Source organism: Fundulus heteroclitus, chromosome 2 (assembly GCF_011125445.2).
Source record: "Fundulus heteroclitus isolate FHET01 chromosome 2, MU-UCD_Fhet_4.1, whole genome shotgun sequence".
In the NCBI taxonomy this organism is placed as follows: Eukaryota; Metazoa; Chordata; class Actinopteri; order Cyprinodontiformes; family Fundulidae; genus Fundulus; species Fundulus heteroclitus.
The window spans coordinates 29477845-29494714 of NC_046362.1; the positions used below are offsets into that span (position 1 = coordinate 29477845).

Below are 16870 nucleotides of genomic sequence, written 5' to 3' on the forward strand. Positions count from 1 at the left end.
TATGCAAAAGAGATTGTCAGCCTGTTTTGCTCATACTGAAAATAACAGTTGTTGAAGATACAGAACACCCAGTTCACAGTAAATGAGGTGGGGAACCACTAATTTAGATAATGATCAGCTTACTTTGAGCTACAAAAATGGTCAGTAGAGTCATTCTTTTTGTGAACCAGTTTTATGACAACAAGGAAACCCATTCATTGATCTCATTTTGCTTATTGTGAGTGTGGGGTTTTGTATGTAGGTTTTGAAACAAACTGTTAGTATTTTCACTATTTGATAACAGCCAGAATGATCTCAAGCAGTAAAATCAAAAAATTCTTTCTTGGAAGCGTCATGGAAATGTTTTAGGTGAATATCACGACTTTTGTGCTTTTGATGTAAGAGCTTTGAGAAGTAGGATAGTGTTTTTGTAACACATTTCTTTCTTTTTTTATTTTTTTTTTCCCCCAGTGTCCTGTCTAGCAATGTGGCAATAAAAATTGATATCTTAATGCCAAATAGAGCTCGACAGATTTTACTTTCACAAGTGGAGCAAACAGCTTTCGCCATAATGCTCCGCTTGATTTGTGCGTGTAAATAGCTTTATTGTGATTCCTGCAGGGAGAATTTCAAAATATATGGACACTACAATGGGAAAGTAGGAGAGTAAAAGAAAAATAAGACGAGAAAAAAAAAAAGAGAAAGAAGAGGTGAAAGAAAGAAGAGACACACACATTTCTGATCAAATGTTATGGAGTCTCTGGGCGACACAGAGTCCATGTTAGTTGTTTAATTTCATAGTGCACAGGGCACATGCAAAGAGTAAAATTTAAGTTTCCAATACATGTTCTTTAAATAGCACCCGTTTCTTCTCCTGGTGGACAGAGCCTTCAACGTGCATGATGTCGGAGTGGATCAGCTGGTCTGCCTGCAGTGTTTCCTGTGGGATGGGGATGAGGTCCAGAGAGCGATACGTCAAACAGTATCCTGAGGACGGCTCGCTCTGTCAGCTTCAAACTGAGGAGACTGAGAAGTGTGTTGTCAACGACGAATGCTGTAAGTCTGCCTTCAGTGATGCAATGCCTGTATCACTATGTTCACACAAGTATTTAAAGAACGTTTTTTTTTTATCTGCATTTAATGTGATAATGATGTACCTGTTTACAAACCCTTTCAATTTTCCAGCTGTCACTCCATTTAAAATACAGAGGAATTAACACTCACAGCAGTTTTTACACTCAGGATTTTCATTGTATTTGATCAGGATCTTATGTGACAGCCCGTAACAAAGTAGCAGCGGAAAGAAAATAATACTGCATGATTTTACAAATAGTGTGAAAAATCCAGGATTTCCCTGTACAGGATTTAGCTCAATTCTTCTTCCTGGCTGGCCAGCTTCCCAGTTCATGCTGTAAAAGAAATCATAGCTACAGCATGATACCGCCACTACTATGTTATCATGTGAGTACAGTGTCAGGGTGTTTTTGTTCTTTTTCTGTGAAACATGGTGAATTCAATTCAATTAAATTTTATTTATATAGCACCAATTCATGAAACATGTCATCTCGAGGCACTTTACAAAGTCAAATTCAATCATATTGTAGAGATTGGTCAAAATTTCCTATATAAGGGAACCAGTTGATTGCTTCAAAGTCCCGACAAGCAGCATTCACTCCTGGAGAAGCATAGTGCTACAGGGAGAGTCGTCTGCATTGTCCATGGCTTTGCAGCAATCCCTCATACTGAGCAAGCAGGGAGCGACAGCCAGAATGTTCAGTTTTGAACCCATCTTACCAGAGAACTTTGTTCCATGAATTTGCTTTCTCTGCCTTCTCTGAAGACCTTCAAATAACAGCCTTACTTGTACTGGGAATTAATTAAACAAAGGTATTTACTAAGATTTCTGAAACCAACTGGTTTTACCAGATTTTATTTAGGGGCACATTACAACCTAAATGTTCAATTTATTTTATTGAAATTTAAATTGGTAGAGCAAAACAAAGAAGTAGAAGGAAATTTTATTGGGAAAAAAAAACTCCAAAAACAACAAAAAAATCTGAAAAGTGTGGTGTGCACTTATCAGCCTCCTTTAGGATGATACCAAAATATGAAAACGTTATTGGGTGCTTTAAAGGCATTTATATATATATTACATTTGTTGTCTGTTATACTTAAATGCTTTGTTTTTATATGTAAGCACTAGTTAAGTTGACTAAAATAATTTTAGAATTTGAATCTGGGCAAACTGATTTAGTATACAGTTCAAATCACATCATAGGCAGTCCTCTCAATCGTCTGTATCAGCTTACTCCTTGCAGGGTCTTCTGGGAGCTGTTGCCTTTCTCCAATGGTTAGTGGCTAGTGGCAAGGTACACCCTGGACAGTTCCTGAGTACATCACAGGAAAACACAGAGATACACAGGACAGATAACCTTGCTTGTGTGCACATACTCACCCTTTTTGTAACCAGTTAACCTAACATGCATGGTTTGGACTCAAAAGAACCCACACGTGTTTTCAAACAGTAACCAGGTCCTTCTTGTTGTTCCCTACAAGAAACCACTCGGTTTAAAAATAAATCCTTTGAAACATAGTTAGATTAATGATAGAGTGGATGGTTTTCTGCAAATGTAGGTAAGAAACGCCCAAGTCCCTTTTTGAATATCTGTGCACGCACAAGACCTGCTTACCTGCTCTTCAGCTCCTCAAGGGGATTGTGTGAAAGAATCTCCCAAATACATTCTGGTCTTATTTCTGTCTTCTGAACACTTCCTCTTCTTCTCAAACTTGTAAGACAGTTTTCTTCTTGTGACTCTCAGCCATTTTCAGAGTATACAATGAACGGCTGAAACCGAAACTCACTGGATAAACTGGATAAACACCAAACGTGTGCAGCCATCAAGAGGAAACTATAGGAACACAGCAGCGTTACGTGAGCGTGTCAGAATGATTGGCATGTGGGACAACCAATAGATAAGATGATCGTCCATTATATCTTTAAAAGAATTATTAAAACCTAATCAATAATTTGTAAACTGGTTTAATTTTTAACCATGCAAATTGTGGTTTGAAGCAAAGAAAAAAAAACATGAATTTCTTTCTTTAGCAAACTTTTAAATACCAATAAAAGTCAACGGACTGTCATTGTTAAACTTCCGGCATTGCAGCAGGATAAGAAGAAGAGCAAATGCTTTGCAGCATCAGACCCTGTGTGGTACCACTTTCTTTCTGGCAGCTGCTGTTCTTGATGAGCAGGTCTTCAGGCCTCTACAGTGAAATTCCTACAAGCAGTCCAAAACAGCAGCACATCTGGTGTTTGAGCAACCTGAAACAGTAATGAGGCCTCTCTCCAGGTCTCATTAAACTCTGGGGGCTGCTTCAATTAGATTCAAGTCACAAATACTCACTTGTAGAGTGGGTATTTGTGACTTGAATCAGGGTATGTCAAACATGATCTGGCATAAGTGAGAAAAGCTTCAAGTACTTCCTTTCAGTCTCATTAGATCCCTCTCTTGATGCTCTTATCAGATTTAGCTCTCTCTTAAAGGTGCCATGACATCACTGTATAAACCATTTCATGTAGTTGATATTGCTTGCATATGTAAATTCTCCAACGAATTTCATAAAAAAAAATAACATTGCTATTTTGTAAGGCCAAATGACCCTCCTCAGTAAAAGGGTTGGTTGACTTCACTCTGATTGGCTACAACCATATTTGGAAAAACGGTCAAGCACTGCACTGCTTCCCTCCTCTATCCACACCTCGCTTCTCAGCACGACACTCCTTTACAAATCAAAATTATGGTTTTATGACTGGTGGAAGTGTTTGTGTTGCAGGGTGTCGGACAGGCGAGGCCAAGTTGACCAAAGGCTTTGACCTGGCAGTGGGACCGAAATGAAAAGCCACATAGACCGCATCGCAAGCGGCCCGCCGCTCAGCTGTCCCAGCTGCATATTCCCGCGACACAGGAATATGCAGCTGGAATCCATTTCATCTGCTCGCTCTCCTCCACAGTCACTGCAGTCTCTGTGGAGGAGAGCTTGCGGTAACTGTGGAGGACTGTGGTGGAGAGAGACCTCTCACTGTGGCAGGAAAATCATGCCGCTGACAGCAGTTTGGCTGGTCAGGTAGTCAACCGGGGTTTTCAGTTTACAAACACACCTTTCATACATTTGAAATCATCAGCATTTATAAATCGAATAAACTTACAGGTACCGACAGCGTTGTGGTCGCCAACTTACGCGAAAATCCCCATAAATGAACTCCAGCCACTCTTCTTTGATTCTCTCGTCTTTCGGGACTAAGTGGAACCTTCAGGCATTTCAGACCAACATTGGACATATCAGCTGACCTTTTTAGCAACCTTTGTGAAGTTAATTGAACCGATACAGGGAGGCTGATCTGTGGCTGCCCTCTGCTCACTGCTCCGCCGTCCTCCTCTCAAGACAGACAGTGCATCAGCTGGGGGAGGAGGGGAGGGGCTAAGGCTGTTTGCTTGACTGTGCTCTCTGATTGGAGAATATAAATACGTAAAAAGACAACTTATGTAGAAAGACAACCCGTTGTCTGATCTGACCGTTTTTGAGCAAATTAACAAAGCTGACCGCCCCTAAGCAGGTCCTTTGGTATTCAGTTTAGACATTACTATTACTATTACTATTACTATTATTGCTATCAGTGCACAACAGACCATATTCTACTCCCAAAATCTCAGAAAGTTTTTATTTGTTGTCATGGCCCCATTAAGGCTCAAACCAGCTTTTTACAGCACTGAAGTGTGTTTTTCATTTTTGTATCATATGTAATTAAAATATGTCTTCCAACTGTATGTACAATGTCAATGTTTATTAAATTTTTACACTTTCTTCAGGTTCTACATTAAAACAGCCTGGCATGAAACGTGCAGTCCCTTGGCTGTGACAGTGATAGTTCAGATTTGAGAGTTTATCAACCAGCGTCTCTTTTAGAGTCACTTTAATCACACAACTTCATATTTGACAAGGCTATATCACATCCCTTTTCAATGTGATGTCAGTGTGCTGCCTACATTTCCATTCTGATTCAGGCCCTTCTGTAAATCTTACTTTAATCTCATTAATAAATATTTTAGTTTCTGCTAAATGAAAAAAGTAAACTACAAAAGGAAGCGTTTCGTACCATTAACAGTCAACATCAGTGTGTGATTTGGATTTTTGTTGTTTGGTTTTGCTTCCCACAGCTCCCAGTAGCTGTGTGGTGACAGAGTGGGGGGAGTGGGACCCCTGCAGCGTCACCTGCGGCCTTGGCATGAAAAGACGTGAGCGCATGGTGAAGATGCCTCCTATAGACGGATCAATGTGCAAAACTGAGGTGGCTGAGGTGGAGAAGTGCATGATGCCCGAATGCCGTGAGTTTAGTCATTCTTGATATTCTCTCATTGGTAAACGTGCATGCATTTGTACCTCGCTGCTACTAGACATGCATCACTGATGGGTACACCCCACACAGATGAGAAATGAGCCATACAGCATAGAGCCACAAGAAAAGATTGAGTAGATGAAGCCACTGTGCCAAACACAACAAACCAGGTTATCTAAGACCAGCTGCACAATTTCATGGGTCTTTTGTTTTGAATCTGCAGCGTGCTTTTTTATATCTTTAAATGTTTGACATCAATGCTTATAATGCCTTCTAGATCAAGGCTTCCCAAACTTTTCAGCCTGCAACCCCCAAAATAACTGGCAGAGACGGGAGACCACCGTTTGGGCGTAATTTTATGAGAACTCTTTTAAAAGAGCACGGTCCTCCCCCAAGTGTTAAAATAAGGAAAGCTGAGCATCTGGTAAAGTTATATTTTGGTATCGGTTTTATAAATAGGAAAATACTAAATCTTTTTTGCACATACGCATCAAATTATCATTAGAATCAGGACTTTGAAACAATTGTGCAAACCATTGTATGATTGTTTTCTTGCAATATTATGACTTAATTCTAATTATATTAATACTTTACACTCGTAATATTATGACTATATTCTCATAATATGACTATATTTTTTGCAGGGTTATTTATTCTGGCATACAATATTAAGGCTTTATTTTTATAATTTCCAGAAAAACAATATTCATATTAGGGCCATTGTAGATTAAAGAAAATACATTTTTGGCCACAAAGAGTAGGTTTCCACAAGAAAACTTATATATTTTGAAATTAATTTCACATATTTGTGAGAAAAAATACTTTGATGTTCACTGATGTTGAAATGTTGTAAAAATGTAAGAAGAAATTTAACATTTTCCATGATTAAAGGTATAAATTAGCCACAGGTGAAACTGTGCAACAATTAATGAGAGAACCTACAGTACACATCTTGTACTTTCTCACTGGGAGAAGTTATGCAGTTCTGTGTTGTGTTTTATTTTGCATTAAATTAATACCAACTTATTTAAAATGTAATTTTTTTTTTCTATATTAGAAAAATACTTGCCATTTTTGTGCTTAAAAAAAGCCAGTTTTGTTCACCATATGGTCCACGTAGTTCTAACTGGATGAGTCTGTAAATTTGCACGCACACAACTCCTGCCTTTCTTTAAATAGCCGGCTACCCTAAAACCTACTCACAATATTTATTTTTTTCTTCCCACCGTTGCTATGCGGGTTCATTTAGGTTTAAAAGAAGTAAAATAGAAACCGACTTGGAATTCATGTTAGTTTACATCTGAGTGTGAATAAATAACCAAAGTCCTTACGGAGCCATTATTTGGCTCTACTATCACACTTATTATACAGTATACTCGAGTTATTTTGGTTCGCTCTAATAAAGGTGACTGATCTACACATTAGAAAGCGTGACCGTGGCTTTGTGTGTGCACAGACACTATCCCCTGCATGCTGTCGCCCTGGTCGGACTGGAGTGAGTGCAGCGTGACGTGCGGCCGGGGAGTTCGAAGCCGTCAGAGGATGCTGAAGTCTGATCCTGCTGAGTGCACAGAGGAGCTGGAACAAACAGAGAAGTGCATGTTGCCTGAATGCCGTGAGTCCTTGAATTTTAAACTCTCCCCTGTAGTTCAGGATACTCTATTTTTTCTTTCTGAACCTGATTTATTTTAGTTTTTGCTACCAGTCATTTTTGGCTGTGGCTTCATTGTATTAAGTCAGTTAAAGTCTGTTTTGGTAAAATTTTATCTGTTCAGATTAAAGCTGAGTTTAGTGACACATCTCCTGTTTAGGCTCATCCTCTGCTAATCATCCTGCTGTGGAGTGGTATTCTTCTTCTGAGAAGTGACCCCTATTGTTCAGGAACAGAACTGCAGCATGTGTGATAAGAACAAGAAAAAACGTTTTTTGGATGTCTTCAGTCTATTGCTTCATCCTGATTGTGTGGATCAGCTGTTATTCCTGCAAAAAGACACGTGATTGGACGGCATGTGTGTTGAATTCAGAGCTAATCAGTGTGCAGTTTAGTCTGAACTATTCTGATTTACCACAAAGTGTGGTCATGTTAGTGTTGTCTCACCAAAGCTAAAATGCATTATTGATTGTTGCTATTGTAATGGTGAGGCTACTTTTTACATCCAGTAAATGTCACTAAGATTATACTTTTTCTTTTATGAGCAGTCTAATAATTCCCTCTTCGAAAGGTGCAGTTGTGTTTTTTTTGTTTTTGGTGTGAAATATACTTTTAGTTATTCACTTCTGAGTTAAAACAATGGACACAGCTGTTTCACTATCAATTTAATCCCATGCTAACCCAGGCTCCTGAGCATGCCAACAGATTCAGTGCCAGGAGTCGAGCCAACTTCATTTATAAAGTACTTTCAAACAGCTGTCACTGACCATTGCCACTTAAATTTGCCATGGACTTTATAATGCCTATATTTATCACTGCTATGAAAATGAAAGTACTCTTGAAATGTCCCAGAAAACACTTAATAATAGGATTATTTAATTTAATATAATGCAATTAAGACACCTTTACTGCAGGACTGAAGATTCACCAACCTTAGCTTGACCAACGCCCGAAGGGTCAACCTCCTGGTTATTTGAGTCTATAAATATCTGACCTCTTGGAAGCGCTCATTATCTGTGTAGCCAGAAAAATTAAAGGAGAACAATGAAAAACTATTTAATTAACATAGTTTGATGCAACAAAGAAGCTATTCTTGGATGCATTTTATCCTGTGACAAGCAGAGGGCGATAAACTAGAATAGTCCTTAGATTTTTCATCTTAGTGGGAAAAATGTCAGAGCTGTCAGGACCCAAATGCTTCTTTTACAAAAAATCAAAAAAAAGATAATAAAGAACAGAAAAAAGTTACTCTTAATGTTGAATTTCCAGGCAAATGTTATGTTTGAAATGGCAGAAAAAAGTATCGCTGTCAACAGAACGATCTCCGTCAAGGTGCAGTTTTTATGAAAAAGTTACAAATCTATAAAGGTGTTATCATATTTGAAAATGGCCTTTACACAATTAGCGTAGTAGAATATTTACTAAGCTATCAAGAAAACCTTTCAATTTGTTTTTGAGCATAGCAAGTCATTTTCAGTTTGTGTCCGTTTGGTTCCTTAAAGGACACAAACTAAGGTTTTAAAAGGTGACGCATCCTTCGGGGTCGGATAGTTTAGATAACAACATATGAAACACGCGTGTCACTGTTTTCTTTACAATACTGATTGATTGATTTAACAAAAACCTGCACTGTGCATCTCCCAGTCATTTCTCTTTTCTTAAAATGCACAGTGTAGCATGAAATACTTGCTTATAATTTAAATTGTTAGGATCAAAGATGCAGTGTCAGGGGGAGCAGTGATTCTGCAGGCCGGGCACTGATCTGTGCAATGTGATAACACATCATAAGCTCTGGCCGTGCAGAAAGGCTGCTTAAAAAGTCAGCAGTAACTCTGCAAGTTCCATCAAATAAAAGGATCTGTTGAGTTTGCTTTATCAAACAGAAACCTCATAAATCATATTAACAAGGTTTTTAGATGTTTGATAGAGAAAAAACAGCATTGTGAATACGGAGGAAGATATCAGACGCATATGGGATAAGGTTGTGTAGATGTTTAAAACGGGATAAGGTTATAAAACTTTCCAAAAGTTTAAACATCTCAGGGAGAACTGCTCAATCTATTATCTGAAACGGAAAGACTGCAAACCTAACAGTACGTGGTTGTCCATTTTGAAACTGACAGGTTGGGCAAAGACAGCAGTAATCAAAGAAGCGCCCAATGGTAACTCTGGAGGAGCTGCAGAGAGTCACAGCTCAGTTGGAGCTGTGGACAAAGGAGTTGCAAGAAAAAAGTCATCAGGTGTTCAGTTTATTCCACAAACCATATGGTGGCCACAGCCAAAAACGTGGAAGAAATGCTATAGTCAGATTCACCTGAAACACATCATCTCCACTGTGAAAATTGTTGATGGCAGCATGGTAATTTGGGGATCTTTATCTTTAGCACAGACAGAAAGCTAATTTGAGTTGATAGGAGGATGGACCTAGCTAAGCCCCTACAAAAAATTGGAGGAAGCATACCAGTTGCCCTCAAAGACTTAGGATTGGGCTAGAGGCTCACGTTAAAACGCAACAACGACCCTAAAAGACCTGCAGCTATAGTCCCAAAGAACGGTGGTTCTACCAAGTACATAAGTGGGGGATGCTGAAAACAAATGCATTATACACATTGAGATTTTTATTTAAAAAGTGTTTTCAAAACTATTCATGTTTTTCCTTTCAGTTCACATTGATACAATACTTGGTGTTGGTCTATTAAATGCACTCCCAAAAAAATATATTATAGAAAGTGTTGTTTTAGTTGTAACATGACAAAATGTTTGGATTTATTTATTTATTTCCGGATTTTTTTCTCTTCTCTTATTCCTTTATCTTCCATTGTTTCTATCATTCCTTCGTCCAGCGATGGACTGCATGGTGTCAGAGTGGTCAGAGTGGTCGGAGTGCAACAAGTCCTGCGGCAAAGGGCACACCATTCGCACCCGGATGATCAAACTGGAGCCGCAGTTTGGAGGCAGTTCTTGCCCTGAGACCATCCAGAGGAAGAAATGCAAGATCAGGAAGTGCCGCACAAAAGGAGGAGGCAGGAGTAAGGCCAAAGGATCAGGTAAATCTATGCATCAGGAAGCAAAGTGCATGAAAACCAATATGCAATACCTATGAACAACACGTGAATTAAAAAAAAAACGTATTTTCCCTATGTATTAACACAACGATTCACAGGATGCAATTTACAGACCCAAAGTCTGAAAAGAGCTGCAAATGTGTAGAAATTTTAATAATGTAATAAAACAAAGAGCTTTACTTTTTGCAGGTTTTGCCCTAAGCTACAATGTCAACACTGAACAAAGACTAAATTAGATATGTGTCACATTGCAAACTCCAAAAGGCTGTTGCTTAAGAGAAACAAAAGTATTTAGATGAATTCAGATATTTACTTTTAATCTGATCTAATTAAAATAGGGCCAATTCATAACTATGCACAAATAATGATACACAGAACAAAGTACAAACATGCACTATACTGTAAATTTTTTTTTATAGTGTCCTGTCTGGCAATGTGGTAAATTTTTTCAGTGTCACTGCTTGCGCTGGTGTTAGTTTCTGACGGAAGCCTCCCCTGCCGCTCCTATTTGCTCAGGTGCAGCGAACTGCCAGCTGCAGCCGTGGACCAGCTGGACGGACTGCACTAAACCCTGCGGAGGAGGCTTACAGGAGCGCTTCAGGACGGCAAAGAGAAGGGCAAAGGGCAATTGCAAGGACCGGAGGGAGATCCGTGCCTGCAACAATCAACCCTGTTAGGGGGCCACTACTGAGCAACAGAGAGCAAAGGCGCGTCGCCAACATCGGAAATTTCAAGTTGCGTTGAGAAACAATTTTTTTGTGTCGTTGGAGGTGAGAAAAGGGGAGGATATTTGGCTAGTTTCATACTTGAAAAAATGAGGAAAGGGGAAACGGGAAGCAAGTGAGAAACTGATCAGATGAGAGGAGTAAACAAGGATTTGATGTTTAGTGAAGCCATTGTAGAAATTAGTGAACAGGAATGGTTTCCATTTTAGAACACAGAAAGAGTATAAGACACTAATGTCTGTGTCCTGCAAAACCTGCTCTAAAGGAACTATGAAAAAAGCTCTGCTAACCTCAGCATTACCAACTCCAACAACCACCCCACGATCTGCAGTATTAGTTTTGAACTACGCAGTCATGGCAGAAAAAAAATGAACCTTTTAAAACAATTTTAACAATATGTAAGAAATATAGACTGACTATTGCAAGACTTTAAAGTGATTTAAATTTAACCTTAGGTTTAAAAAACACAACACATTCTCCATTAATTACTCAACAAAGATGACACCCAAATGAAGTAAGCTTTGTATTAAAAAAACAAAGTGCTCCACAATTCATCAGCGTGTAGAAGCACCTTTAGCAGCAGTAACTCTCAGCAGTCATTTGTCTGATTTTTTTAGTCTTTCACTTCATTGGGGAGGAATTTTGCCTGACTTGTCTGATCAATTGTTTCCTGAACATCTCTTTTAAAGTCCCGCCATGACATTTGAACCCGGTTAGGGTGCGGACATTGACCGGGCCGTTGAGACAAATCAGTTTGTTTCTTTTGCAGCCATTCTGGTGTAGATTGTCTGCTGCGTTTACAATCACTGTCCTATTAATAACCCAGTGTGGGTCAAGCTTCAGTTATCAGACAGGTCTCCTCACATTTGATTGTAGAACACTTTGGTTTAAAGACACATTTCTGTTCGACTCAGTGCCTGAAAAGGCATTGATGTCCTGTGGCTGCAAAACAAGCCTGAATCATCATTCTTCCACCACCGTGCTTAACAGTGGGCACGATGTACTGTTTTTTTTCCCCTCTTTTTCATTTTGCTGTGCCTTATGGCCTAACATCTCTGCCTTAGTCTTAAGCACATTGTTCCAGAGGTCTTGAGGTTCATTCGGTTATCCAGGTTTGCAAACCTATATCATGGTGTCATATAATTTTTAGGTGGAGGATTCTTTCTTCTTCAACCCTTCCCAAAAACATACACTTACATGTACTGTCTCTAGATCTTCTGTGATAAAGTTTCACCTTTAAATGCCAATTGAGGACTGTCGAGTTTGAAATGGAGCCTTTTGTTTGTGTCACTTCTCAGAGTATTGCACTCAACTAGTTTGGAAATGGCCTGGTAACCATTCCCATATTGAGAAACAGCAACAGCTGCTTATGTAAGGTCACTGATATATTTATAAGCCAGGGCAGCAAACTGCCAAAATTCCTACTTTTATAGAAGTGATCACACCATGTGTTTCGGTTGTTAGATCTTCATAATTTTAGAACCTGTTAAAGGCCTGATCAGTTCTGTTTTGCTCTCATTTGTAAAGTCCTAGAACTGAAAGATGGGTGTCATTAACTTTCACCATGCCTATAGTTCACCTTTGTAATGTGGATATGACAATTTGAGACTTTAATGATAGATTATCACCGCTCTTCTTGTGAAAATAACAACAGGCTGCTAAAATGTATCACATATTAACACAGAGACCATATTCACAAATTTCAGTAACACAAACATACAATTTTTAGTAAACATTTTAATTTAAATATATATGTTCAAGATGACTTGCATTACATTATTCTCTCAGTATTTTTTTGTAGAGTGAAACAAAACCTGTTGCTTATACCCCGAATCAGTGAAAGATACATTGACCTGTAAAAAATAAAGTGTATGCTAAATTATTGGTCACACTTTATGTGTGAAACATGCAGCACCAAATGGTGTATTTTATAGTGAACTATTATTTCTAGATGCCATCCCAATGTAAGCTATCAAAAAAAGAAAAAAGAAAGAAAAACGGAAGCAGCTAATCCGCTTATTTGTAAAGTATTTTTCCTGAGAGGAAAATAAAACAGCCTCTGGCAGAAATTTCCCATTTAAAATGCTGTGGCCATGAGAGAGTTGCAAACATTTTTCATCAAACTCGCAGCAGGTAAGCACCACTGATAAAGTAGATTCCCAAACAGCTCATTTCAAATGGGAATTTCTTGGTTTCTATCCAAGTACTGAACCTTATAGGAGGATTATTGTTCTTCCTTATGACTATGATTTTTTTATTTATTTTTTTTACAATTTAATACCAGCAGCGTATACTTTTTTTTCTCAAAACCACAAGGTTACAGTAAAGTAATGCTATTTTTGACTCAAATGAAGCTAATTAGGGCTTTTTGCAGGACATGGACAAGTGTACAAGAAGTCTTTTGGGGCTCTGAAATGTACTGTAAATCTAACAACACTTATAGAAGACACTGCTATGTAATTACTAAAACTCCTTCCCCTAATAAACAGATACATTAAGTGGAGATGTTTTATACTGTTCAGATTACTTCTTTGTATACTGTACTGCGGTTTATCTGTTGTTTCAGCCGATGTAGCATTAAAGCTGCGATAGCATCAACAGACATTGTTTTTAGCATGTGCTGTTTTCTTTTTTTTGTTTGTGGCATGATGCTTCATCAGGTGTAGTTATTGCCACAGGACAGTTAGCTTATTGGCTGCATCTGCTTCAGCTAGTTCTAAAAATCACAGACGGATGGATCCTTAGAGGCGTCACATCGAGCTGATCTGCTGCTTTGATCTGGAAGTTGTTACGGTCTTCAAACAACTGGGACAGCTCACCGTGCAGCCAGTCATTATCTGAGCTTCTGCTAAAAGATTTTGTCATATATATATAGTGTTTATGTCACTTTCTTTATTTGTTGTTGTTTTTCTTTTTTTTTTTTGGACACTTCAGCTGGTTAGTTTCCTTCATCACCAAAGTTAGATTGCTGCAGCTACTGTCTGGAAACTCTCCTTATGTTGTTGTTTTTGGTCGTTTCTCTTTATTTCTGTATCACATAACTATTTTGTAAGAAACCGCCTTTACAATAAAAGTGTAAATGTAAAGACTTTGGAAATGATTGAACTTTTTTTTATCTAACATTACATTTGCAATATGAAAAGCCACAAAATAGTCTAAAACCTTACTATGCACAAATATTAAAACAGATAACTGGAATGCTTGGCCTTTAATTTTATTCAGGTTATTATTATATATTTTTTATTATTATTTTTTTATTATTATTATTATTAAATTAGAAGAACACTATTTTTGATTGAAATGCCTGATGCCTGAAAGAGCCTACAAATAAAATCAGTCAATCATATTCATCATGTTTTTTGTGACCATGTGATCAGTCAAAAATAATCATGTTTTTTGTGAGTATATTTAAACCCCTAGTGTCTAAATATCTTTATTTGCCACATGTCACTTTTTAATTCTCCCATTTATCTGAAGAGTACTATAGGCACAAATATCCAGAGACAAATTCTTCTCAGAAACATATCTGCCACAGTAAATCTTCTCAGAGCAATGTGTCGGTTCTATGAGCATTCATTGTGATCATCAAAAGTGATTTATAAAAACTGTCAATCTGGTGTAGGAAGGGGATCACGGGTTTCAGAGAAGTGTACATAGTTTTGGTATCCGAAGAGCTTTACATTTTCAGTTTCTTGAAACCATATTTTGTCCCAAAATATAGTTTTAAGATGTGTTTCAATGATCTCAAAACATTATAAAGATAGGCAATTTTCACCAAAAGGCATACTTTTAACTTTGCTACTGAGGTACTCGGAGTAGCGAAGTCACTGTAGCTGATTGATATGGATTATTGAAAACATTTTCTGTGGCTTAGGATAAACAGTTTCTCAAGCCAAGGCCATCTGATGCAGGTTCTGTAGAAATTAAATTTTGGCTGTGATTATCTATTGTTGCTGCAGTGGAATATCCTAAATGTTTTAAACAGAATATGCCATAATATATTTGATTCTGAATTTAATATTTACATAAAGGTAAAACAAAATAAAGGACTTTTGCTAAAATGTTTCCTAAGTCTCTAAATGCAACAAAACAATCTCACTTCTGATGGGTCAGTTTGATTGATCACTGTCTGGTTCTTTTGAATGTGGTGTGAAGACAGTGCCAAAATTATTGCTTGTAAATCAAGAGACGCATGTAGAGGGCACCTCAGTTTGATGCATAGATGTCTACTCTTTATTTGTAATCAGATGTAAAAATTAATAAATAAATAACACCAACAGTGCCACTCACACCAATCCTTTCCTAAAGCTGCACAAACCTGAATTACAAACACAAAACTGTTATGCAGTTGCAAAAATTGTCAGATACGTAACAAAGATGAAAGGCTTATTTCAAAACACTTTCTTTATTGCCCAAGTGTCACAAACATCTTTAGAAGACCTTGAGAAAGCCTGTAGAACGTTTGCTTAAGACCATTTTGTTCTGCCTGGCTGCTTGGAAGCTACAAATGAACAAATACATGGCATCACAAAGCTTTATATACAAGCTTATCAAAATATGCAACACCCTAATTTTTACTTTTAAGCACTATCAGACAGTATATCATTAAATATACTTGCATTGAATTCATATGCCAATTAGCAACTATTAGAACATATTTATCCCCAATTAGTTTACTTTGCTCTTGTGCAGAGGCGTTCTGATTTCAGCTTGTGTTGGTTTCATTTTAACATGTAAAGCTTAGAATCAAGACACAAGACTACAGTAATTTTTAGCCAACAAAGGTAAACCACATTACAGTAAGCATGGATTGTTTTTTAAAAAAATAAAATTAAAAAAAAGTTATTTTATAATGATAACCCTCCCTAAACAAGATTTTAATTATACCAAACAGGACAGATGAGTTTGGAAAACAGCGTGCCACTTTTCTATGTTTTAGATTTGACTTTCTGCCTGACAGTGAATGTAATATTCTTATGTATAATACTGCAACATTTACTTATGACCTGTTTAGATGTGCTGTGCCCTCTTCAAATCAATATTTTTATAGTTATGCATGAGATCCCAAGGTTCAGAGAGGACTGTGTGATTACCCTTTTACCCACTAGATGGAGACACTAGAATGTAGATTTCCACAAGTTTGAAGAACAAGGTCAAACTTATACTATACATTATATTTATTATTATTATTATTATTATTATTATTATTATTATTATTATTATTATTATTATTATTATTATTATTATTATTATAATATATTTCAATAGGGTTTTCTTCTGAGAAGTATTTCTCAATATCTATATCTGAACTACTTTTAACATCACCACCTTTTCATAGTAAATCTTTTAACTGTATGACTGTACAAAAAGTACAGCTATATACTGAAAAGGGCTGCATCTCAGTTGCAATATGAAAGTTTTGCTTTTTTCCAGCACATTCACATAATACTATATGAAAAGAGGCAAAAATTTAACATGCCCCTTGTTAAAACAGCTGAGCTTGTTCTAATGTGTTTAATCACAACAAAGGCTTTGAAACAGGTCTGTTTTGTTAGCCATCGGTTTGTTATACCCCTCAGGGACAACTTTATTTGAGTGCAATAAAAACACACAAAACTAGACCAGGAGGCCAGGAAGTTTGACACTTTAACCAGAATATTTATACACTCCTCACCTAATGAGTACCTCAGGAGTTGCTTTAAGATTGCTAACTGACCCCAAAAGACTTTAAATTGTACTCTCTGCCTCCATATGTCTGTAGGAAGAAGGTCCAATCTAAAAAAAAACATATCACTCTTAAATTATTTGCACTTACTTTCGGAAGTTTCCATACTCACATTATGTACACACGTTATATTAAGACAGAGCTTTTAATAATGTATACAAAGTATAACTTCTATGATTTGTATTCCAGTGGTTTGGATAGCCAGGAACAGCCAAGAAAGGTGGTCCTGCTCCAAAACCCTGCCCCTTCCACCTCAACAAAACCTTCCGGCTCAGTGAGAGGAAAAATGCCTTCTGGAGAAAGGTTTTATGTGCAGACAACACAAAG

General features: G+C 37.5%; 1 protein-coding gene across 1 annotated transcript in view; it reads left to right on the top strand.

Moving 5' to 3' along the window:
- Positions 1-13904, top strand: part of spon1b (spondin 1b) — a 97536-nt gene extending 83632 nt beyond the window's left edge. Inside the window, exons 9-13 of the mRNA XM_036152233.1 lie at positions 865-1035; positions 5199-5366; positions 6834-6992; positions 9872-10075; positions 10610-13904. Coding sequence (XP_036008126.1) covers positions 865-1035; positions 5199-5366; positions 6834-6992; positions 9872-10075; positions 10610-10770 — 863 coding nt within the window. The 3' untranslated portion in view covers positions 10771-13904. The remainder of the gene's footprint in view (positions 1-864; positions 1036-5198; positions 5367-6833; positions 6993-9871; positions 10076-10609) is intronic.
- Positions 13905-16870: the final 2966 nt, after the last annotated feature.